General features: G+C 36.6%; 6 protein-coding genes across 14 annotated transcripts; 4 read left to right on the top strand and 2 right to left on the bottom strand.

Moving 5' to 3' along the window:
- The first annotated feature begins 1,326 nt into the window (after window positions 1–1,326).
- LOC109858820 (histone acetyltransferase type B catalytic subunit) lies at window positions 1,327–3,416 on the top strand. Its single transcript, XM_020436450.1, has 7 exons — window positions 1,327–1,454; window positions 1,623–1,772; window positions 1,892–2,151; window positions 2,255–2,411; window positions 2,515–2,729; window positions 2,801–2,952; window positions 3,049–3,416. Exons 2-7 carry the CDS (start codon window positions 1,627–1,629, stop codon window positions 3,352–3,354), a joined length of 1,236 nt encoding a protein of 411 aa, XP_020292039.1. The 5' UTR covers window positions 1,327–1,454; window positions 1,623–1,626; the 3' UTR covers window positions 3,355–3,416.
- Window positions 3,417–3,506: 90 nt separating this feature from the next.
- On the top strand, window positions 3,507–5,703 carry LOC109858821 (testis-specific serine/threonine-protein kinase 1-like). Of its 2 annotated transcripts, none has more exons than XM_020436453.1 (5): window positions 3,507–3,953; window positions 4,097–4,397; window positions 4,481–5,061; window positions 5,202–5,294; window positions 5,361–5,703. In XM_020436453.1, the coding sequence occupies exons 1-5, from the start codon at window positions 3,891–3,893 to the stop codon at window positions 5,424–5,426; spliced, it is 1,104 nt and encodes a 367-aa protein (XP_020292042.1). In that variant the 5' UTR covers window positions 3,507–3,890; the 3' UTR covers window positions 5,427–5,703. The 2 variants fall into 2 exon arrangements, with proteins under 2 accessions (XP_020292042.1, XP_020292041.1); XM_020436452.1 differs by having other exon boundaries at window positions 3,507–3,986.
- LOC109858817 lies at window positions 5,702–14,274 on the bottom strand. The gene is made up of 16 exons (XM_020436443.1): window positions 14,003–14,274; window positions 13,779–13,919; window positions 11,626–11,771; window positions 10,532–11,488; window positions 9,973–10,381; window positions 9,273–9,730; window positions 9,024–9,166; window positions 8,669–8,916; window positions 8,347–8,595; window positions 8,090–8,269; window positions 7,820–7,989; window positions 7,470–7,728; window positions 7,128–7,383; window positions 6,681–7,048; window positions 6,187–6,591; window positions 5,702–6,075 (listed from the first exon to the last, which is right to left on the bottom strand). The coding sequence occupies exons 1-16, from the start codon at window positions 14,133–14,135 to the stop codon at window positions 5,717–5,719; spliced, it is 4,881 nt and encodes a 1,626-aa protein (XP_020292032.1). The 5' UTR covers window positions 14,136–14,274; the 3' UTR covers window positions 5,702–5,716.
- LOC109858822 (RWD domain-containing protein 2A) lies at window positions 12,356–13,849 on the top strand. The gene is made up of 3 exons (XM_020436454.1): window positions 12,356–12,712; window positions 12,873–13,316; window positions 13,413–13,849. The coding sequence occupies exons 1-3, from the start codon at window positions 12,518–12,520 to the stop codon at window positions 13,644–13,646; spliced, it is 873 nt and encodes a 290-aa protein (XP_020292043.1). The 5' UTR covers window positions 12,356–12,517; the 3' UTR covers window positions 13,647–13,849.
- Window positions 14,275–14,416: 142 nt separating the features above from the next.
- LOC109858823 (anaphase-promoting complex subunit 10) lies at window positions 14,417–15,768 on the bottom strand. 3 transcript variants are annotated; one of them, XM_020436456.1, is made up of 4 exons: window positions 15,507–15,768; window positions 15,124–15,376; window positions 14,711–15,031; window positions 14,417–14,534 (listed from the first exon to the last, which is right to left on the bottom strand). In XM_020436456.1, exons 1-3 carry the CDS (start codon window positions 15,529–15,531, stop codon window positions 14,740–14,742), a joined length of 570 nt encoding a protein of 189 aa, XP_020292045.1. In that variant the 5' UTR covers window positions 15,532–15,768; the 3' UTR covers window positions 14,417–14,534; window positions 14,711–14,739. The 3 variants fall into 3 exon arrangements, with proteins under 3 accessions (XP_020292045.1, XP_020292044.1, XP_020292046.1); XM_020436455.1 differs by lacking the exon at window positions 14,417–14,534 and having other exon boundaries at window positions 14,599–15,031; XM_020436457.1 differs by lacking the exon at window positions 14,417–14,534 and having other exon boundaries at window positions 14,599–15,031; window positions 15,124–15,367.
- LOC109858818 (Bardet-Biedl syndrome 7 protein homolog) lies at window positions 14,777–20,278 on the top strand. Of its 6 annotated transcripts, XM_020436444.1 has the most exons (14): window positions 14,777–14,853; window positions 16,042–16,369; window positions 16,482–16,680; window positions 17,120–17,288; window positions 17,370–17,446; window positions 17,563–17,815; window positions 17,905–18,170; window positions 18,296–18,485; window positions 18,585–18,665; window positions 18,767–18,910; window positions 19,025–19,146; window positions 19,222–19,331; window positions 19,431–19,710; window positions 19,784–20,278. In XM_020436444.1, the coding sequence occupies exons 2-14, from the start codon at window positions 16,048–16,050 to the stop codon at window positions 19,914–19,916; spliced, it is 2,346 nt and encodes a 781-aa protein (XP_020292033.1). In that variant the 5' UTR covers window positions 14,777–14,853; window positions 16,042–16,047; the 3' UTR covers window positions 19,917–20,278. The 6 variants fall into 6 exon arrangements, with proteins under 6 accessions (XP_020292033.1, XP_020292036.1, XP_020292034.1 ...); XM_020436447.1 differs by lacking the exon at window positions 19,784–20,278 and having other exon boundaries at window positions 18,767–18,863; window positions 19,431–19,562; XM_020436445.1 differs by lacking the exon at window positions 19,784–20,278 and having other exon boundaries at window positions 19,222–19,359; window positions 19,431–19,562.
- Window positions 20,279–20,301: the final 23 nt, after the last annotated feature.

Genomic DNA, 20,301 nt, shown 5'->3' with positions numbered 1-20,301 from the left:
ATATATATTATACATATAATTTATTGTATATTTATAATATTATACTTTATATTATATTATATGTATTATATACATACAACAGAGAAAAGTCACTGATCTCGGTCGCGTGACCGCGGCAAAGTCATTGACCTCGGTCGCGTGGCCGCGGCGGGGTCACTGACCTCGGTCGCGTGATTACGATATATGCATATATATACATATATGCGTATGTGTGTGTATTATATATAGATATAGAATATTACATATAATATATATAATAGTCTCTTTTTTACCCTATTTCCTGTCACGCGACTTTATTCACGTGTTGTTTTTCCACTTCTCTCTCTCACTATTTTTTGAGTTTGATTTTCATGCGTTATTTCTGACATTTCTCATATGTGTATTATATGGTTTACCTATAAGACGTATTTACTATCTGTCATCGCGGTGACAGATTGTGTTCACTGACAACACGTTAAATAAAAATAACAATAGCGTGCGCGTAGCGCGCGCCTGTGTTGTGCTAGTATTACAAATAACAATAAATTAATTGCTTAAAATTTTTGCCACAGCGTGGCGGTTCTATTCTGTGCTATGTGCACGAGTTTAAATGGTCACTTTCTTTAAGTGTGTGAATATATTCGAGAGCGTGAATTTGATTTTTTTGAAATTTAAAATGACCGATCTCGTGATGAGAAGATGAGAAAGGAAAACAGAAAAGAATAAAAAAAACCATTGCAACTTTTCGTACAACATAAATGTGATATACCAGAAAAGATGTGATAGTCAAGAAAAGAATCTTATTTTAGCGAGCAACATCAGAACTCGTGGAGTGTAACCAACTATCATCTCCTTTTACATCATCACATTTGCTGCTCTGTGCTTTATAAATTTTATTTTATTTTCTTAAAAATACTACATATACATATGTATATAAATACAAAATACACAAAAAACCATGTATATTATACAAAGGTGTTTTACAATGTAATTTGTATATTATACAAAACTGTTGAGGTGTTTGAACCGCATCCATTATTCGAGAAACGTCACCGAGACGTCCAATCAACGTCGCGGAAAAGAATTTTCTAGTAGGAATCAAAAATTAACGCTCTCGAATATATTCACACACTTAAAGAAAGTGACCATTTAAACTCATGCACATAGCACAGAATAGAACCGCACGCTGTGGACAATAGCGCACCGACGTGTCGTTCGTGGACTGGCTGCGTAGTTCCAATGTGTGCCACTCGTGGCACATGCGCTAGTTTACGGGGTGGAAAGGTGATTACACATTTTCTTACAGACCTAGCCGCTCTCAGACTTATCTCTAGTATTATATATTTATAGTATGAACCTAACCTTCGACACAACGGTTTGTCATCACGAAGTGGCTTATTTTGGCGCGAAGGTGTTTCAGCCAAAATCGAAAATTTTGAGTATTTGATCTTACTGTTTAAAGCTTTTAACGAAAGGTAGGTATCTTTTTATACTGAAGATGTAACGAATACTTTTTCAGCAATTATTTAATCTATAGTTTTAGATTAATCGTGCTGTTGTACAAGATCAAATATTGTTTGAAGCAAAATGTGTATATCTATACTCTAACGGTGTGTTGATTTGGTTTTTTGTCTGTTTTAAAGAAAAATGGAAGATACGATAACGCGTTTGAAGAGATTAGTATCAAATAGCAATGAGGTTCTAGAATTTAGATTAATACGCGATCTGGATGACCTGAATTCAAAAGAGGCTGTATTTAAACCAGAAATGACTTATCAAGTATTTGGAGATAGGTTTGTTACTTTAATGCCAGTTAGAAGGATATATCTCTTGTTTTGTTTATATAAATATAATTTTTACATGCGTATGAAATTTTTATACAAAATTCTTTTCTTTTTATGATATGTTTTAGAGAAATAATATTTGGTTATCGGGATCTGAAAGTACAGCTGTTCTATTCAGCAGGTTGTTTGGAAACATACTTGGGAATGACATATACAGAAAAAGTAAACAAACAGTGCGACGAAGTTGAACCAGATGAAGTTTTAACAAAACTCGCTGAGAAGCTTGCTCCCGATGTTCACTATAGTTTAACCAATTTTATCAACGCACTTGCTAAGGATGATACATTTGTACCATATGGAGAATTGATACATTCTTTCTCAATAGATGGTATTTTCGATATTTTCTAAAGCCTAGCATATTCGAATGTTATAAATCACTTTTACATTAAATGCAATTTTCTTTCTACTATTATATAAAAAAAAACTTATAGACAAAGGCGCAACAAGACAGTTTGTAGTCTACAAAGCTGATATGAGTTACAAAGGATTCAGGGAATACCATCAAAGAATTCAGACATTTCTTCTTTGGTACATAGATGCGGCTCTTTTCATTGATCTTGACGACGATCAATGGCAATATTTTAATTTGTAAGCGCTTCTTAAAATATACAACTAATTATATATATATATATAATGTGCTTGTGTGTGTGTATGTGTGTAATTCTTATTAAAAATAATTTCTACAAAATAGGTTTGAAAAATACACTACACCTACAGGTGTATCTCGATATGCAACAGTTGGTTTTGTTACTGTATATCGGTATTATGCATATCCGCAACACATTCGACCGCGCATTGCCCAATTTTTAATTTTACCGTTATTTCGAAGAATGAGTCTTGGTACACATTTGTTACAAGCGGTTTATCGCGAATACATTGGCAGGAGTGAAGTTAAAGATATAACAGGTAATAAAAACTAATTTGTTTAATTACCATATATAAACGATTGTGATATTTTAATGAATTTATGTTTGCAGTTGAGAGCCCATCCGATGTATTTCAACGACTACGAAATTTTGTAGATTCTTTGAATTGCAGCAAATTGCCCAGTTTTCAGCCAGAACGTTTGAAGGAAGGTTTCAGCAACGAAATGATTGCCGAGGCTAGAGATAAATTAAGAATAAACAAGGTATTCTTTTTTACGTAGAATGCTATCTTCTTCGTCTCTCTGGTATCGTTATTGTTTTTGTTTTTTTTTTTTATTGTAAATTTTTTTTATTCCCAGAAACAAGCGCGTATAGTGTACGAAATCTTGCGTTTGCGCGCGACAAATGTTTCGAATCCAGAAGAATATCGGGCCTACAGAATAGACGTGAAGAAACGATTAAATATACCGTTTAAAAGAAAACAAAATGAAGAACTAAAGATAGAACGCGCATTGAAAAACGCAGACAAAAAACCATACACCAATGGTAATAATGGTCTACCGACTGACGAGCAACGCAAGGAGATACTGGAGAAGGAATACCGGCTTTTGGAAGAGGAATACAAAGCGATCGTTAAACGTATCGAATATGCTCCCGAATTATGATACATTATCGAATTCGAATTTGAAAGTTTTAAGCTGTGAAAAAAATATATCAATATAATTTACGATGTTTTTATATAATTTTTTGCGTGTACGAATTTCTTTAAATATTGCTTTTCTATAGTCTGTTGTTTTCGATTAATTTCGATATAGACACGATCCTGTCTGATTTTTATAACTCATCTCATTGACATCGGCTCGTGTCATATTTTGCAAAACTTGTCAAAATGATTAAGCATCCGCTTAGATAGATATTAACAAAATTTTAAAGGTAAAAAGAAAACAAATATTTCTAGAAAATTTCATATCTTTTCGTCATAAATAAATAAATGAAAAAAAAAGAAAACGCATGCTCTTTGTAATTTGCGTTATATCAAAAATACAACAAATAGTGATCCCAGATGGTCACCGGAATTATATCCGCACGTTTGCAAAAGTATCAGTATATATTTAAACATGAGACGGAAGCAAGAGAATGACCAATCGTGATATTGTGGTAACGTAATAGTTAGAATGTTGTCTGTCATTCTACAAATCTCATGTCGCACCTGAATCAAACCTCATCCGAAGAATCCATACTGCTAACCCGGGGTTACAAACTGGTGAGAAAGCTCGGCGAAGGTTGTTACGCAAAAGTCTGTATTTTAACTATATAATAAATTTTATTATTCTTTTCCGCGCGTTTGTATTGTTTTTTTTTTTTTTTTTAATTAATAACGATTATTCTTCTTCCCGGTTCTCGCAGGTGTATTTGGCCGATTTTAAACAGGACGAGACAAATCGAAATAACTCTCTGGCTTGCAAAATCATCGACACCGCGAGTGCGCCGAAGGAATTCGTCAAGCGGTTTCTGCCACGCGAATTGGACATTTTAGTTAAGCTAAATCATCCGCACATCGTTCATGTGCATAGCATTTTTCAACGACGCAGCAAGTACTTCATATTCATGCGCTTCGCCGAGAACGGCGATCTTCTCGAGTTTATAACGAGAAACGGCGCGGTGTCGGAGAGTCAGGCCCGCGTGTGGTTCCGTCAGCTCGCTCTAGGTATCGATACTCGACAAAAAGAGCGCGTTATTGAATAATCAAAGTCGTCGACAACGACCCCCAAAAACATTTTGACCTTTCAGGTTTGCAATATCTACACGAAATGGAAATAGCGCATCGCGATGTCAAGTGTGAAAACGTTCTTTTGACGTCTAACTACAATGTAAAACTGGCGGACTTCGGCTTCGCCCGTTATATGATCGATAGTCGCGGTAAACGTGTTATGAGCGACACGTATTGCGGTTCGCTGTCGTACGCGGCACCGGAAATTCTTCGCGGTCATCCGTACAATCCGAAGATATCTGACATATGGTCGTTGGGCGTAGTTCTCTATATATTGTTGAACAAAGCTATGCCGTTCGACGAGAGCAACTTAAAACGCCTGTACGAGTTGCAGTTAGCGCGCAAATGGAGATTCCGCAGTAAAGTGGTGAACAATTTGAGCGAACACGTGAAGAAACTCGCGAGCAGCATGCTCGAACCGGATGTGCATAGACGCTGGCGATTGGATCAGATAGTGCAGAGCGAATGGATCGCTATGGATCCGCGTCTTCTGATGCTCACGCCTCCGGAGCAGACCGCGTTGAACAACGCGATCGAGGAGCGAAAGAAGCACGAAGAGAAAATAATCGCGAAGCGGGAGCCCGTACAAATGGAAAGCGCTGTACGATTGTCATTTTTCGATATGTTTTTACAAATTTAAAGATACCGCCAAAGATACACATAGAATTTTGCTTTTTGTTCTCTTTCACACTTAAATTAATTAATATGCGCATTTTGTTTGTGATTTGATCGATTTTTCAGAAACGGCTCGAGAGCGAGAAGAAAGAAAATCGCAATATCGTGAAAGACAAAACGCAAAAGTCAGAAGTAACAGTTCTTAAAGACGTCGGACAAGTATGTATTATTGGAGTCAATGATAACATCAAAGTTCTTCAAAACTTGTTCAATTTTTTTTCGTAGATGACAGTGTCGACCACTATGACAATCGGAGGTCAGCTTCAAAATAACGCTCTTCCGGCTACGTAATTTTATTCTTTTTTCTCACCTAATACAAATCTAAAGAATCTTAGAAATAAGTTTTGATCCACACATTTGTGCATTTCAATATATACATATATATATTTTCTACAGTTAATTATATAACATGACATACAATTAATACACGCACGTATTTAAATTTTTCTTTCGCAGCTTTTTTGTTTAGCGAGCGAAAATAAAATACAAATATACTACATTTACAATGTACACATATAGACATTTATAGAAGATTATTTGCGGGGCTTGGTGATAAAAAAAAAAAAAACGCTTGAAATATTTTAATTACCTACGTACCTCACTTTCAAAACAACTGTACTGTTTTCAGTTGTCGCTTTAACATAGTAATCAGCTTGATGTGCAAAGACCTGTATTTGTCCGTTCAAAGGCACTTTAAAGATGTGTTCGGGACGAAAAGCTCCCTTGAAACTCCACATACCGTCGGATCGTATCAGCAGATGTTGATTGTTCGGTGTTACACTGGTTACGAACACGTCCGAGCCTGGCAAAGTGTATTGTTCGAGTTCGTCCCATGTTTGATAACGCAATATCAAAGTTTGTTCCGCCAAACGCAGAATAATCCACAGCGAATTGCCAACCGACTCAACAGATGCCTCAAGTATATTGGGAACGTGCAATCCTGTCGATCGAATAATTTCACGATTATAAGTGACACTCGCGCTGGCTACGTAAGACTGTAAGTACTTTTTTTTTTTTAAACAAACAAAAAAAAATATTAAGAGACATTTACGTATTTTCTGATCGAGTCGGTCTTCAGTATCGTTGTACGAAGAAATCGAGACAAAATCCGATGATATTACTGTTACAAACATCGTACCGTCTAACAGTACGAACTTCTTCATAAACACGCCGGCATTTATACCGACGAGAATATTTAGTAATTTAGTATTGTTGCAATGTGAAGAATTATTATTTGACTCGAGACAGTTGTTGTTAGAATCTGTCACATTCTCGGCGTTAGAAGCGTTAAAAATATCTTCGAACGCATTCTCATCAGTCGCTTCAAATTTATTCACGTAAATTGCGCGATCTATGTTGTTGGAATCTGTCACATTCTCGGTGTTAGAAGCGTTAAAAATATCTTCGAACGCATTCTCATCAGTCGCTTCAAATTTATTCACGTAAATTGCACGATCTGTATTTTAAAAAAGAGGTAAAAGACATTTGAATAAAAAATCTTCTACACGTCATCGACGTTACTGTTTCATTACATTTGTGACTCACTTTGTAACGCAGCCGATACGTTTTCCGTGATCTTTATAATTTTCGTTGTTCTGTCCAAGACGACATCAAATTTATCTCGACTGTTATCTTTTAAATTTATTCCTTCGTAGAGTTGATCGATGATGACATTTCCAAGAATTTCAAGATCGTTTCTGAAATCGAGCTCGCCTTCTATTGTTTGCACTTTTTTATGTTTCTTCACTTGAATGTTTGTTAACTTGAACAGATCCACGTCATTCACGGTGCTGTTAGTAACAAGAGTCGGTACGTTAAACTGGCCTTGTATTCTTTGGATACCGAATATTCTCTGATTCCCGGATTTTAATAACATATCCTCGACCTTTCGACCCATAATCGCTCCTTTAACACTGACAAAGAGAACTCAGGTTTTTTAATTGTGTTTAAAACAAGACAATTTTTTTTTTATCATTGATATTATTGATTTACCTCAAGTTGTTCAAAGTGATGTTGATAAAGGTTTTCCGACCTTTGATTACAACTAGCTTGTTGTAACATTTATGACTTAGACTGTTGTGAACCAATTGCGAGAATTCGATATTCGATGACCAAAGATCTTCAACTATCAGACCTGAAATTGTCTTTTCTCCGGTAACAACATTGTATTTTGCATCGCGTCTAACGACATCCGTATTTAAGTCCAAGTCATTAAATCTTCCGTTCCAACGAATACCATCTAAACTGTCTAAAGAAAGAAATAATTAACTGTCTTTTCTTTCGTTGATTTTTAAACAAAAAAATATATATATACAATATTACTTTTCTACTTACTTATCTCTAATTCTTTAAAACGCCAAGAAATATTCACGCTTTGTGCGGCCCAAAGTTTGTTTCTCATCAAGGAGTTGGCCAGCAAATCATTTAATTCCAAATCTGAAGATCGGATACGTGAATTGTTCGCAGCGATAATAGAAGGCACCTGAACGTTTTTAAACGACAAAACTGTGGCGATGTGTTGTTTTCTCGTTTTACTCAACAATCTGTCTGACAAGTCTAACCACATTTTCACAAATAACGAATTTGCAGGATGCTGTAGAAAAAAAATGATCTTTAGTGTTGTGAATTGTGTTATTATTATATCATCTTTCTTATAAATCACAATTGCTTTTCATTATCCTTACGTGTCTGTCGGTTATCGTTACGGCGTTTCTTAAACTCATATTTGTAAAATAAACATTGCTACCAGATACAACGGTATCCCGATCCGCCATCCATAAATTTTCGGATAACTGTTTGAGATTTATATTCTTAATATTCTTCACAGTTGGTTCTTTTAAAAATCTAACCGAGCCTATAAAAATAAAAATATACAGATTAGGTAAAAAAAAGAAAAATCGTCTTTTTCCGCAGTCTTATATTACTTAACGCAATGTTTTCTTCATTCGTTGTACCTTGTACAATAAATGTCGATGGAACGTCGCTCGCAAAAGAATAAGTCGCAGGCACGTTTATTGCATTTGTTTCTAAAGTAGTGGAAATCCGTTTGGAGCGCAAATGTAAAGGCGCGTCAAAATAAGAAAAATCTAATGTAGATCGGAGAGCGCTTACATAGTTCGATGTAAAATTATTAGCTGCAAAAGAATGGAAACACAATTGCGAATTAATTTTGTTTTCTAAACCAAGGCGAAGAGTAAAACGCGTGACTCACCGAACGTTGCGTATTCCAAGGATATCGCATCATCCACTTTCGCTACACTTTCCATAAAGAGTTGTATGTCTATATTGTTGATCTTTTTGATATTGCTGTCCGCTTTTACGACCACGTTTCCTACCCTCGTAGGTAAAGAAAGATTTAGATAGGCCGTTTCGAGATTGTTCACAGAAAGCTTCTCAATGCTCAAAGGTCCTTTGAGACGATTTTCATCCAACCACTCGTATATTCGGACCGAGCTGAAGTCTATCGCGATATAAATGATTTTATAATTATCGTGCGTGAAAAATTCATTCGTTGAATTCAATCGCGTTTTTACCTATTTCATCCATTCCTCTGATCTTCGCTGTCGAAATATTCTTTACGACAACGTGTCCGGTAAATAGCTTCGTTGAGAAATCAACGTCGTTCCAAGTCGACGCCAACTCAAAAACGGTCGCATTCAAATCATAGGCTTCATAAATGTGCGAAACGTTTAAATGTTTCACTTTCAGCTTGTCAATTGTCATTGAGTAGGTCGTAACTTCCGGAGTGATAACTATCGCAGCACACAAAGGAATCGTCAATCTGTACGAAATAGACGATATTTGTCACGTTTTTTTTTTTTTTTTTACACGTTTTTTGATACTTTTGCGAGCAATATCTTTGGCAATCTTAAAAAAGACTTTTCGCACCTCGGAAGAGGAAGATTCGCGTAGGTGGTGTCGGTCAGAACAATATTGCGCGCGGATTTCTTCCCAGAAATAACGACGATCTCGGATGAATTCTTCGTCACCCAGGTCTTATTGTAGCTCGACAAAGTTACGTTGTTCCACGACTGAAAGCAAAACATATATGTAATAATATCAATCAATTCGAAACGCGATTACGCGCGCGGGATGTGACGATTTTTATTATAAATTTATATAAATTACATTACATACCGTTTTATTGCCGGATAACGTCAGGTGCGTCGGAACATCGGAATCTAACGGTATGATATTTTCTACGATGTCTTTCAGCGATCGTCCGTCTGATCGTGTTCTGACAACGTCCCCAACTTCGGCGATGTTGGTGAACGTCACATTTTGCAGAAACCGATCGCCGGATAACGTCAAGAACGTGACAATATCCTTCACGGGTTCCAGCTTCTTACGTCCCTCGCCCTTTATTCCAGCTTGCAAATCGATCGTTCTTGTGACTCGTACTCTCGGAGCAGTTATCGTATGATTCATTACAATTGCGGAACCATTTACAGGCAAAAAGAAATTGTCATCAGTCAGACGCAATTCTTTTACTCTCGCCTCCTGTATTTGCACTATTTGCTTCTTGTTGTTCTTCGTCACGATATTTAACGGTATTGAAACATTCGTCGCGTATAAATTGGTGAAGATATGTTTGCCTAAAATTCAAAAAATAAATAAATAAACAAAACTGCTAAAATAACGTTCCATATCCGGAGTTTTTTATACAAATAATTTTATTTAATTATATATAGAGAGACGATTTAGACGATCTCATGTGTATATGATTGTATAATTATACAAAACTAGATTTTTTTTATGTTATATAACATTTAGATTTTTTTATATTACAATATTTTTGTCCGTGTGTAGGAAAGATTTTTTTCTCGAGAGAAGTTACCTGAAACATTTTGATCCCCCGACATTCTCAACGTTTCTTTCTCCAATTTTTGCATCGATATTCCGTTAACGGATTCTTTCACAAATACATCGTCCACGTTAATATTCGGAACGGGACATTTCCAGTTATTTATCGTGTTAACTTTTGTCGTATCGAACCTCTTCCGAACAGATTGTTTGACGTTTTTGATATTCTCGTATTTAATTTGACTCTTCGTAATCAAACGATTGACGTAACAATTTGTCTTGCACTTGACTGTGAGTTTTTTGCCGTGTATAATCATAGATTCCGAATTTTTGTCAACGTTAATTTCTCGCGCGAAACGACTTTCGATCTGATTCAATTTGTCAATTGTGATTTTGCATCGCCGTGTCAAGCGGACCAATTCGTCTGCATCTTGTCCGTTTATCTGTAATCAACATTCGAATCAAAATGTTTGTTATTTTGCATACGCACGAAATAACGCAATATATTTTTATAATTCTCTTGTGATAAGAAATTCAAGATAGATGTAGCGAAATGAGAACAACAGATCTACGTTGCTAGAAATAGCTCTTACATTCCGAACGCGAAGCCGATCGATATACGCATTCTGCATTAAAAGATTGTTCGGAGAATTTGATACGTTTCCAAAGGTTTTCGATGATATTTTTTTCAACGTCTCGGAACACCAAGTGTCGATTTCATTCTGCGTCGTTCTCCATGTTTTCTTCGTCTCCCAAATAGGTTTCAGAAACTTCCATTCTCCATTCTGATTTCGTATCAAAACGTATTCGCCGTGCGAGCGAATTCGATGAATTTGACCGATCTCGAACGGTTCGGTGTGCGATCTTAAAAATAAAAATCTCCAACCGTTGTACTGATAAATTTTCATGGTGTTTTCATCGGCAAAAAAAAGAACGACGGTGTTCGCCATTGTTGAGGAACGAACGTATCTCGTTGGGGCGACTTTTTGAAACGGCACGAAGCGATCGTGGGTCTCTTTGTACAAGATCGTGGATTCGTTGCCGGTCAGAATTAGAAATCGCTCCTCGAAGTGACTTTCCTTGAGGTAAAACGAATCGACGTCTTCGGCGTAACGCAATCTTTGCGTTTCAATGAATTTGTTCGAGCGCACGGAAAATCGAAATATCTTCGTTAGAAAACCCAAAGCCACAATGTGCATGAAACTCTTGTTCTGAAAAAGCAGAACTTTTCTCGCTCCGAACGTTATCGTGTCGATTACGTCGAAGTGCTCACCGAGCCAGGCGTACACGAAGATGTTCGTTTTTGTAGCGATCGCCAGATAAACTTGATTCATAAAGAGCCACGTGTTCGTGTGCGTAACTCCGGGAATTTCGAACTCTTGCTTAAATTGCAACTCGTAATTTCCGCTTTCATTTTTGTCGCAATGCAGAATGACAATGGCGTCGTTGTCCCTTTGCGCGATTACAAGCGTACCTGGTCCGTAATTATTCACCATTATCCGTTTCCCGGCGGATTGCGAATACGTTCCCAAAAGATACGGCTCGTTGTTCTATATATAAAAAAAAAAAAAAGTATAGTTTATATTTTTTTTACGACGATATTTAAAACGCGTGTAATTTATTCGGACGCATAAAATAAGAGCGTGTTTGTTATATGAAACCTGGTACATAAATTATTATTACGTACAATTAACTGGAAGAGCAGTATGTTTGAGGAATTAAGAGCAAACCAGAATAGTTGATCTTCATCTTTTGTGGAAAAAAAATCTACGTCCTGGAATTCCGTCAGATTGAGAGATAGAGTCTCCTTAAAATTTTGAAATACGAGTACATCTGTGAATAAAAGAGTTCAAAAGAGATTTTAATGAGAAAATTTTACATATATTCTCTTCATTGTATATGGACGTTAATAAACAATACAGTGTAAACTAAAAAAAAATGAAATATTGAGATATTTATGTAGCGTGTTTCTTTAGCTATCAGAGAACGTGGTTTTCTCAATCGTGTTTTTAAAAACTTAAATGTTTTTATACATCAAAAATATGTACAAACATCTTTTTTTTATTTTTCTTTTTAATCTTAAGGCGTAATTTACTCAAAATAGCGACGTGTTGACACTGTATTGCTTGTTAGCGTCCATATGTAGCTCGTTAAGCTAAAAAAACATTTATTTACATCGTGCAAACGGAGAAATAAATGCAAAATGAAAATTATGTAAGGGGGTATGTACGAGACAAACATTTTGTGATACAATGTGCTCCGAAATTTCGAAATGGAGTTATAGTTAAAAAACACGTGTACACACATATGTAAATAATGTATGTATGTACGCTGCGTGTGTATATGTATTTCCCGTGTTCTCTGAATTGTCAGTATCAGCTGATCTCTCGATAACCTTAACGCGCAAAAACGTTGGTCGTGTTTACATAATGAGAAACTTATTCGTATCTCGTTATCGTCATGTTTGTTCAACGATGGATCAATCAAATTGTTGACTCTCAACATAACGAGACTCTTCGAGTTCGTTGATTTGTTGTGTGTATATATATATATATATTGTCGTTTGTGTGAAGAAAAACATGTCAAGCCCAGAGGAAATGGCTGAAAATCTGACGACGCAGATAAACGAACTGCAGGCTCTCCAATCCGTCTTCCCGACCGAACTGGTCGTGGCGGATCACGGGATATTGGCCGATATCAACGAGTACATCGAACATCCCAACCGAGATCCACCGCGATGGTTGGAATACTCCATCGCGATCCCATTGAACGGTGTAATACAATATTCGCATTATATGTATATTCAAGAAAGAACTTTTTCTTACTCCAATGTTCTATAAATTGTTCAAGTCTACATCTCGCTTTTTCAAATAAATCTATTTTTACTGAGATATGTATTATTAAATAACACATGTTATACTATGTCTTTCTTAGGAGAGTATCGAGTTGTTGGTGAACCTGCCAACCAACTATCCGAAAGAGCATCCTGAAGTATATGCAAGAAGTGCTCGCTTGGACAGAACGCAACAGTGTCTGTTGAATCAGGAACTATCTGCTATCGTGAAACTACAGGAGACAGAAGAGCCTTGTGTATACACATTGATATCGTGGCTGCAGGATAATGCGGAAATCTATCTCAACGCTGTTAACCAGTCCGTTAAATGTAAAGATTCCAACAAAACCGACACGAGGGATCAGGATACGGTTATCTTTTCCAGATATTGGATTTACAGTCATCACATATACAGCAAGTTCAAGCGGCGAGATGTGGCCAATCTGGCGAAAGAGAACTCTCTCACGGGATTTTGTCTGGCTGGAAAACCGGGTATCATTTGCATGGAGGGAACTCTAGAAGATTGCGAATATTGCTGGCAAAAAGTATGTAACATTGACGATTTATCTCTCATATTAACATCAATGATTGATCTGTACTTTTGTATTTTTAATGTGTTAGAGGTAACTTACATCTTGCAGATTAAAGCTATGAACTGGCACAGAATATTGATAAAATTATTGGAAAAAGAGAAAGATTGTGACAGCGTTGACAGCAGGCGCAAGTTCGTAGATTTTCAAGAGGTCTCTTTTCCCACTACCGAGCGTCACAATGACATGGGTCAACTTCTCAAGTATCTATCTGATCACGATTGTCAATACGCGTTCAAGGAACTTTTCGGTATCGAAGGAAAATTGAGCAAACTTTCAGATTAACACACACACACACACAATTTCACATAAAAACAGAAAAAAATATATATTAAATATATATTTTATACACAATATAAATTTCCTCGAATCATTTTTTTTTAAATCATACGTTTTGTCTTGAAATTCCTCGCTTACCTTCACTGTGCGATAAATTATTTTGAACACTCCTTCTTCGACGCTCACTTCTTTGTTGAATTGCTCGAGTTGTATTTTCCATATATTTGCTAATTGCATTGTTAATGTTATTCGAGGTATCAACGTTTAATACTTTATACACTAGAAATATCAAATATTTTATAAATAAAAAGAATTTTTACCGTATATATAAATATATAAAAACAATACAAATTAAATATTACTATTGCTGAGATTATGAAAATATTCTGTTGTTTGATCCAATATTGTATACAAATCTCCCAATGAATCGGAAGGAGAATGTTCGCATTTTGTTACACATACTAATGTGAAAAATAGAACGAAATGTCCTAACATATTCACACGATCTACTCTCCTAAAGCTGCTGATTACGACTGACTCAACGACGGCTTCAGGTTGGCTTCAAATGGAATATCACACAAATATCGTGTTTATAGTTTTTCTATACACAAAGCAACTTCCAAATTCCATTCCATTCATACAACACGTGTGTATGTATGATCATATTTGTACATTTATATGCTATATTATACATTTATACCAGAAATTTCTAGTCGCAATCTTCTTTTCTTATTCCAGATTATTGTTTTATTAAATACTCAGTTTTCTTGTATTTGCAATTTTATTAAAAGCTTCAAGTAAAGCAACAAGTAAATAAAATATCTTATTGCTTAACATGTTCCACTGCCGCGTGGTCCGTCAATGGCAGATCTTTCGAAACATTTACAATTTTTGCTGTTGAAGAAAAGATATATTTACATAAATGTCAACACATATAAATGTTTAAAAGTAAATCATATATATTATATTTATTTATACACATTTGTAATGCTTGAAAGATGTAATAAATAAAAGATTACACACAAAGACTCTAGCGTGGAACATGTTAATAAGTTAAATAAATACCTAACTAAGTCTTATATATCTGGCTTCTAATATCTTATCTTATAGTGGCATAGCGTAAAAATTCGTTAGTAAGAAATTGTCCCGGGATATAAGGCGCTGGTGGACCAAGAATATCCTGCGCAGGACTGTGAACCTTGATCTGTCTCATGTGAGTGTCTCTGCCATTTTGATGATTGCTAATTACTGCTATTTGAATCATAAATGTTCTGATAGGGCGGTCATTAATATTTTTAATAGGTATGACAATCCAACCACTAGGTTCATTCAAATCCATTACTTCTACTTCTTGAAGGTCATTGAAATTAGTTCCGGCTCTGATACTTATTCTAAAATATGACCAAAAAAATACTGCATTAGCAACTAATTACTGAAAAACTAATATTATTTCTATCGAGTGTCAGAAACTGAAGTTTTTTACCTGTTGGGAGTGTAGCTCTCATCCAGCTTGTAATCTGTGTAGATGCATATGTCACGAATGGTCGTCTTTCTCTTGAACTGAATATTCACTAAATGCGGCAATTGTCCGTCCGATTGCCAGTAAGTTTCTGTGATATCGTCTCTTAATTGATCCACCCCAAATCCGGGTTTACAGCTGGACAAACTCCAGATTGCATAATTCCCAACTTCCCGCACTCGGCCAGTCAGCTGTTCCTGCACAGGATCTATTTCACCTGTGTCACGAAAAATATCGACACGCGCAACAAAGTGGTTTTACAAAAAAAAACGTTTCGTTTGGAAATTTTTCAAATTTTTAATTTATCATTTAAACCACAAAGAATAATCAGGACAATTATTATTTACCTCCGTTGTTAGCTTTGTTGCTCATTATTTATAGGTTAGACTCTCGTTTACACCAGTCGTGTCGAAAACACAAACACGATATTAATCTTTTTGCTTATAATTTTTTTTCCAATAACGCAACAAGATGTTACATAAAATACCAGCAGAGATTACATGTCAAGTCAACTTTTTCGAACGCACGTTACGCAAAACCTTTTTTGTTTTTTAATTCACATTAGACGTTTTGTTTCTCCTCGTGTGTGTATTTTAAAAACGAGATTTGCTTCGACTTGCCAATATCGATATATTCTCGAACGATATAGTCGATAGTCGATTTCAATTCAAATCTTGTACAATTCACACGTAAGAGTACAACAATATACCTATGTGTATAATTGCTCGTAAAATAATTTTTTTTAATTTACGATAAAGATTCGCATCACGAAAAACCGTCGCCTACGGACGTTTTGTTTGTTGTTCGTTGGAAACAGACATGTGTGTTTCAGTTTTGTTTCGCGATTTTATTACAACACCGGTTTTTTTGTTGTGTTTCCAGGTCGCTATGGTTAAATCGATCGTCGCGATGATATTTATCTCTGGTGGTCGCTACTTCGTGCGTAGACCGGAAGAAAAGCAACTCGAAGCTGAAAGAAAAAACACAATTGCCGTTTATCAATTTTCCGAGACGAGGAAAAAACAAAACGATTCAAGATCCAGGATACTTCGTCGACACGTTGCAATGACGTTGGCGTTGTCGAGGATAGATTACACGACGGTTGGTGTTACCTCACGTGGCACAACCGTTATATTTCCGCCTAACGAAGCGACGAAACAGCCGCAAAAATTCGCCGTCGCGGATCACGACGGCATACTTCATATCTACGGTACACACAGAGAATTTGCTTTTAATTTAAATAAACTATATATATATGTATATATATTTCTTTTTTTAATTCAAAATAATTTCTCATCTTCTCTCCTCGTTCGAGCGCACAGGCGTGAAAAAAGGAGAGCTACAGTTGTCATTCAAATCCCTGCCCGGTCCGAAGATTCACAAGATGGTCCTGGGCGGATCGTTAGATATGACGAGGGACAAGATTTTTCTGGCGTACGGTAACTCGGTGAAGGGATTCACGAAAAAGGGCAAATTGTTTTTAGAGTTCGATACCAGTCTAATAGATCCAATTTCCGCTCTGTGAGTTTAATATTTTCACGTTTCTTTGTGGATTATGTTATATGTTTGTATATACACACCCACAGATAGCCAAACGTAAAAACTCAATATAAAGCAAATCATTGTATATAGATTAAGTTGCTCGCAAATTTCTGTTGTCACAATATGCTGAGTTTTGTTGTCAATCAATTTGTTGTAGCCAATGTTTTGTGACAAGTGAGTCAGCAATATGCGAGCGATAATTTTTAGTTGAGAAAAATAATATAAGTTTATATTGCCGATTAGTTTGGCGGGAACTTGCTTTTATTATATTTTAAAAACTGTTGCTGGCACAAACGTACTGAAAAGAGAACACCCCATTTTGTTGCATCGCTTGAAAACTTATGAGCAATATTTGTGGCAAGTTGCCAACAACTTGCGCTCAGTTGGCTGTATATATGTCTCTCGCACATTCGCACAGATACGTTCTCGGTCCCGATCTCGCAGCTTGCGCGCGTGATCTTTATCACAGGTATCGGGATTGCAAAGACGCCGATTCTTATCTGGCCGGAGAAACGTTGCACGATGTCGTGCTCTTGTCGGGAGACTACAACGTGGTGTATGCCATCCTCGCTTGCGCAGATTGCGCGGTAAGAGGTTTTCTTTATTACTTTTTCATCAATTGCACGAGAGATCTGCAATAACGACTTATCGTTTCGCTTTTTCGAAAGGTACGCGTTCTGCACGGCACAACAAGTCCGACGGTTCTGAGATTACCAAGCGCTCCCACGGTGCTTTCGGTGTATAGGTATAGCGAAATCATATATCATTAACACAACAGACGCAACAAATCTTAAAAAAATTGCTTAATATAAGAATTATGCTCTTGTTACATGTAAATCACAACACGTTTTATTATCTTAGAGAGGGAGAATTATACTCCAGGGATCGCGTCTTAGTCGGTACTGCGGATGGTAGAATCGGACTTTTGATTCTCCAGAGTAATAAAACTCTCCGAATCACCTGGTTGCTAACTTCGACGGGTTCGGGAATCACGTCGCTGGATACTTATCAGTTGCAAGATGGTATAGATATTCTCGTAGGTCGTCAGGACGGTATCGTTGAAGTGTACACGTTTCCCGATGAGGATATGACATCCACCCTGCGCTATCATTACGTAAATGATTCATTGAATTGAATTACGATCAGATCGCGGAGTTTTAATCGAAATTACAGATCGATCGGAAAAGTGTGAATCGTTTGCAGAACGCCGGCGAAAGTATCAGTACAGTTGTGGGTGGAATTATTGGGATTGCCAATTATCCCGAGGTACTTGTTACGACTTATTCCGGCCGAGTGTTCGGATTGACTACGAGTCCACCTGGTTTGTTGGAAGCGGGTCAGAGCGACGTTGGCATGGCCCGACTGAAACAAGAGATACAGCAACTCCAGGAGAGGCTCAACGAGGAAAAGGAGTCGTCCGGTTTTATGCCGGACCCTCTAGCACCCTTGATCCTAGCAGTAAATTACAAGTAACTTCAACCACACAAATTTTGTTTTTTTGTGCGTTGTTGCGCGATGTAAAATATTGACTTAGCAATTTTCTCTCTTTTTAAAAGAGAACAATTGAAATGTAAAATAATATTTTTATTTGCAGGATGATGCTGAACAAAGAGGACGCTTCGTATTCTTTATACGTGGAGCTGGACGCGTCGATCGACAATGTTCTGATACAATCAGATACGCCTGTCGATCTTTTAGAAACGGAGAATAATAGCGCGGTGGTCAGTCTGTCCGCCTGCGATCCCAGAGAGGGCAATTTTGTTCTTGCCACTTACAGATGCCAAGTATGATGCGAATGTTTTTTTTATTTTTTGTAGCTAAAGAAAGAAAAACAAAAGAGAAAAAAATATTACGTTTCTTTACGAAAGATTATTTGTAAATAGATTAACACGAATCGTCTGGAAATGCGATTCAGATCCATCGAAGGTCAGCCGGGTACTTTGCAAATTTACGTAACATCTCAGGTATCTTTTTTACTGCTTCTGTGTTTTCTCTAAATATACGCAATTACATAGATTGATATTTTTTTATTATATACGCACAGAGATGTGATTAATGTTTATAGGTGCAGCCAAAACGATGTCGCAAAATTTCCGCGCCTATTTACGCATTGTCGCTGCACGTCCGGCAGTACGAAGAAAACGACGCCACGCAGCTTAGCGGTCCGTTTAATGAATTAAAATTAAATGGCAATTTCACGATCGCTGAGGTGTCGCTTTTTTTGTGATTTTTAAGTATTTAAATTTAATCTCACGAGAATTAAAGGTTTTTTCTTTTTTCTTCTTTACATTCATTCACAGACACACGTGATCTTTGTCACTAGATGCACGCGTGGCTTTCAATGGCATTGCCAGACGTGCCCGAAAGGCCTCACATTCACGAGAACGAAGCTGTTTTAACATACGTCTCATCTTTCATCGGAACAGTTCTCAGATGCAAATACAAGTAAGATCACGCATCCTAGAAAGAACAAAATTTAATTTTTTACTCGTCATTTATATTGTTCGTGAAATCGCGCAGGAAAGGAAGCGCGCTTTTTCTCGGCGAGAACATATCCAGCATCATAATTCTCAGAGACATATTGACCAAAGAGGCGACAAAGCGAAAGATCAAACTGGACGTATTTTGCGGTAGTGTTTGTTTTGCGTGGATATGTGTGTATGTTCTTTTGAAATCTTAAAATAAACACATAAGTCGCATGTAAATCTTTTTTTTTTTCTTTTTTTCAGAAGTAGCAGAAGGAAGTATATCCAGAGTTCTTGAGCTGATTCTCCCGCGACTGAACGCAACTCACGAATTAATCGAGAAAATAAACATTCTGGACGCTCTCGATGAGTGGGAACTCAAATCGAATCCCCGGGAGAATTTGTGTTCCGAATATCAGGATTTGTTGCAAAAGGAGACAGAGATAAGATCGCTTCTTGCGAAAGATGCCGAGATTCTGAACAGATTGCACGCGATTATCACGGATCTGTATGTGGATTGGGAAAGAGCTAAACGATCTCGAAGGTAACAATAGAATCTTCTATGAGAATCACAAGCTGTGCGATGCTGTGACGATGTATTTGTTTTTTTTTTTTAGAATCAGCGGCAAGGAGGCTGCGGCAAAACTCAAGGACGCTCTCGAATCCAGAGACCAAGCTATGCTCTTGCAAGTTTTCATCGGCAAAACGGACACGACTGTGTCGACCAGTTTTCTACCTGCGGCGATTTAGAAGAATAACACGCGCGGAGAGTGAAAAAGAAACGTCGACCAATATTTATTTCTGTGTTTATAAACTATATTTTTGTTTTCAAGTAAAAAATAGATTTTTTTTTTTTTAACGACGTACACAATGTATAACTCGCTAAATTGCCTAGACTTGTAAATGTACAATAATGGTTTAGCATTTATCTATATAATACGTGTATATGTATTTTTATATAGACATAAATGACATGTTTTTTTTTTTTTTTTTTACAAATCTTGCTCTCCCTCATTCGGCAAACTTGATTGACTGTTGTATCCAATCTTGAATATATTATAAATAATTTATTTCCTTCTCGAAGATAAAAGTAAAAAGATAATATCTTATATAAGTAGGCAGCACTTTTTTTTTT

This window comes from Pseudomyrmex gracilis, unplaced genomic scaffold (genome assembly GCF_002006095.1).
Source record: "Pseudomyrmex gracilis isolate BER0280 unplaced genomic scaffold, ASM200609v1 scaffold_225, whole genome shotgun sequence".
NCBI classification, from domain to species: domain Eukaryota; kingdom Metazoa; phylum Arthropoda; class Insecta; order Hymenoptera; family Formicidae; genus Pseudomyrmex; species Pseudomyrmex gracilis.
The sequence above is the reverse complement of the archived record's forward strand: the minus strand, read 5'-3'. Positions and strand labels throughout refer to the sequence as shown.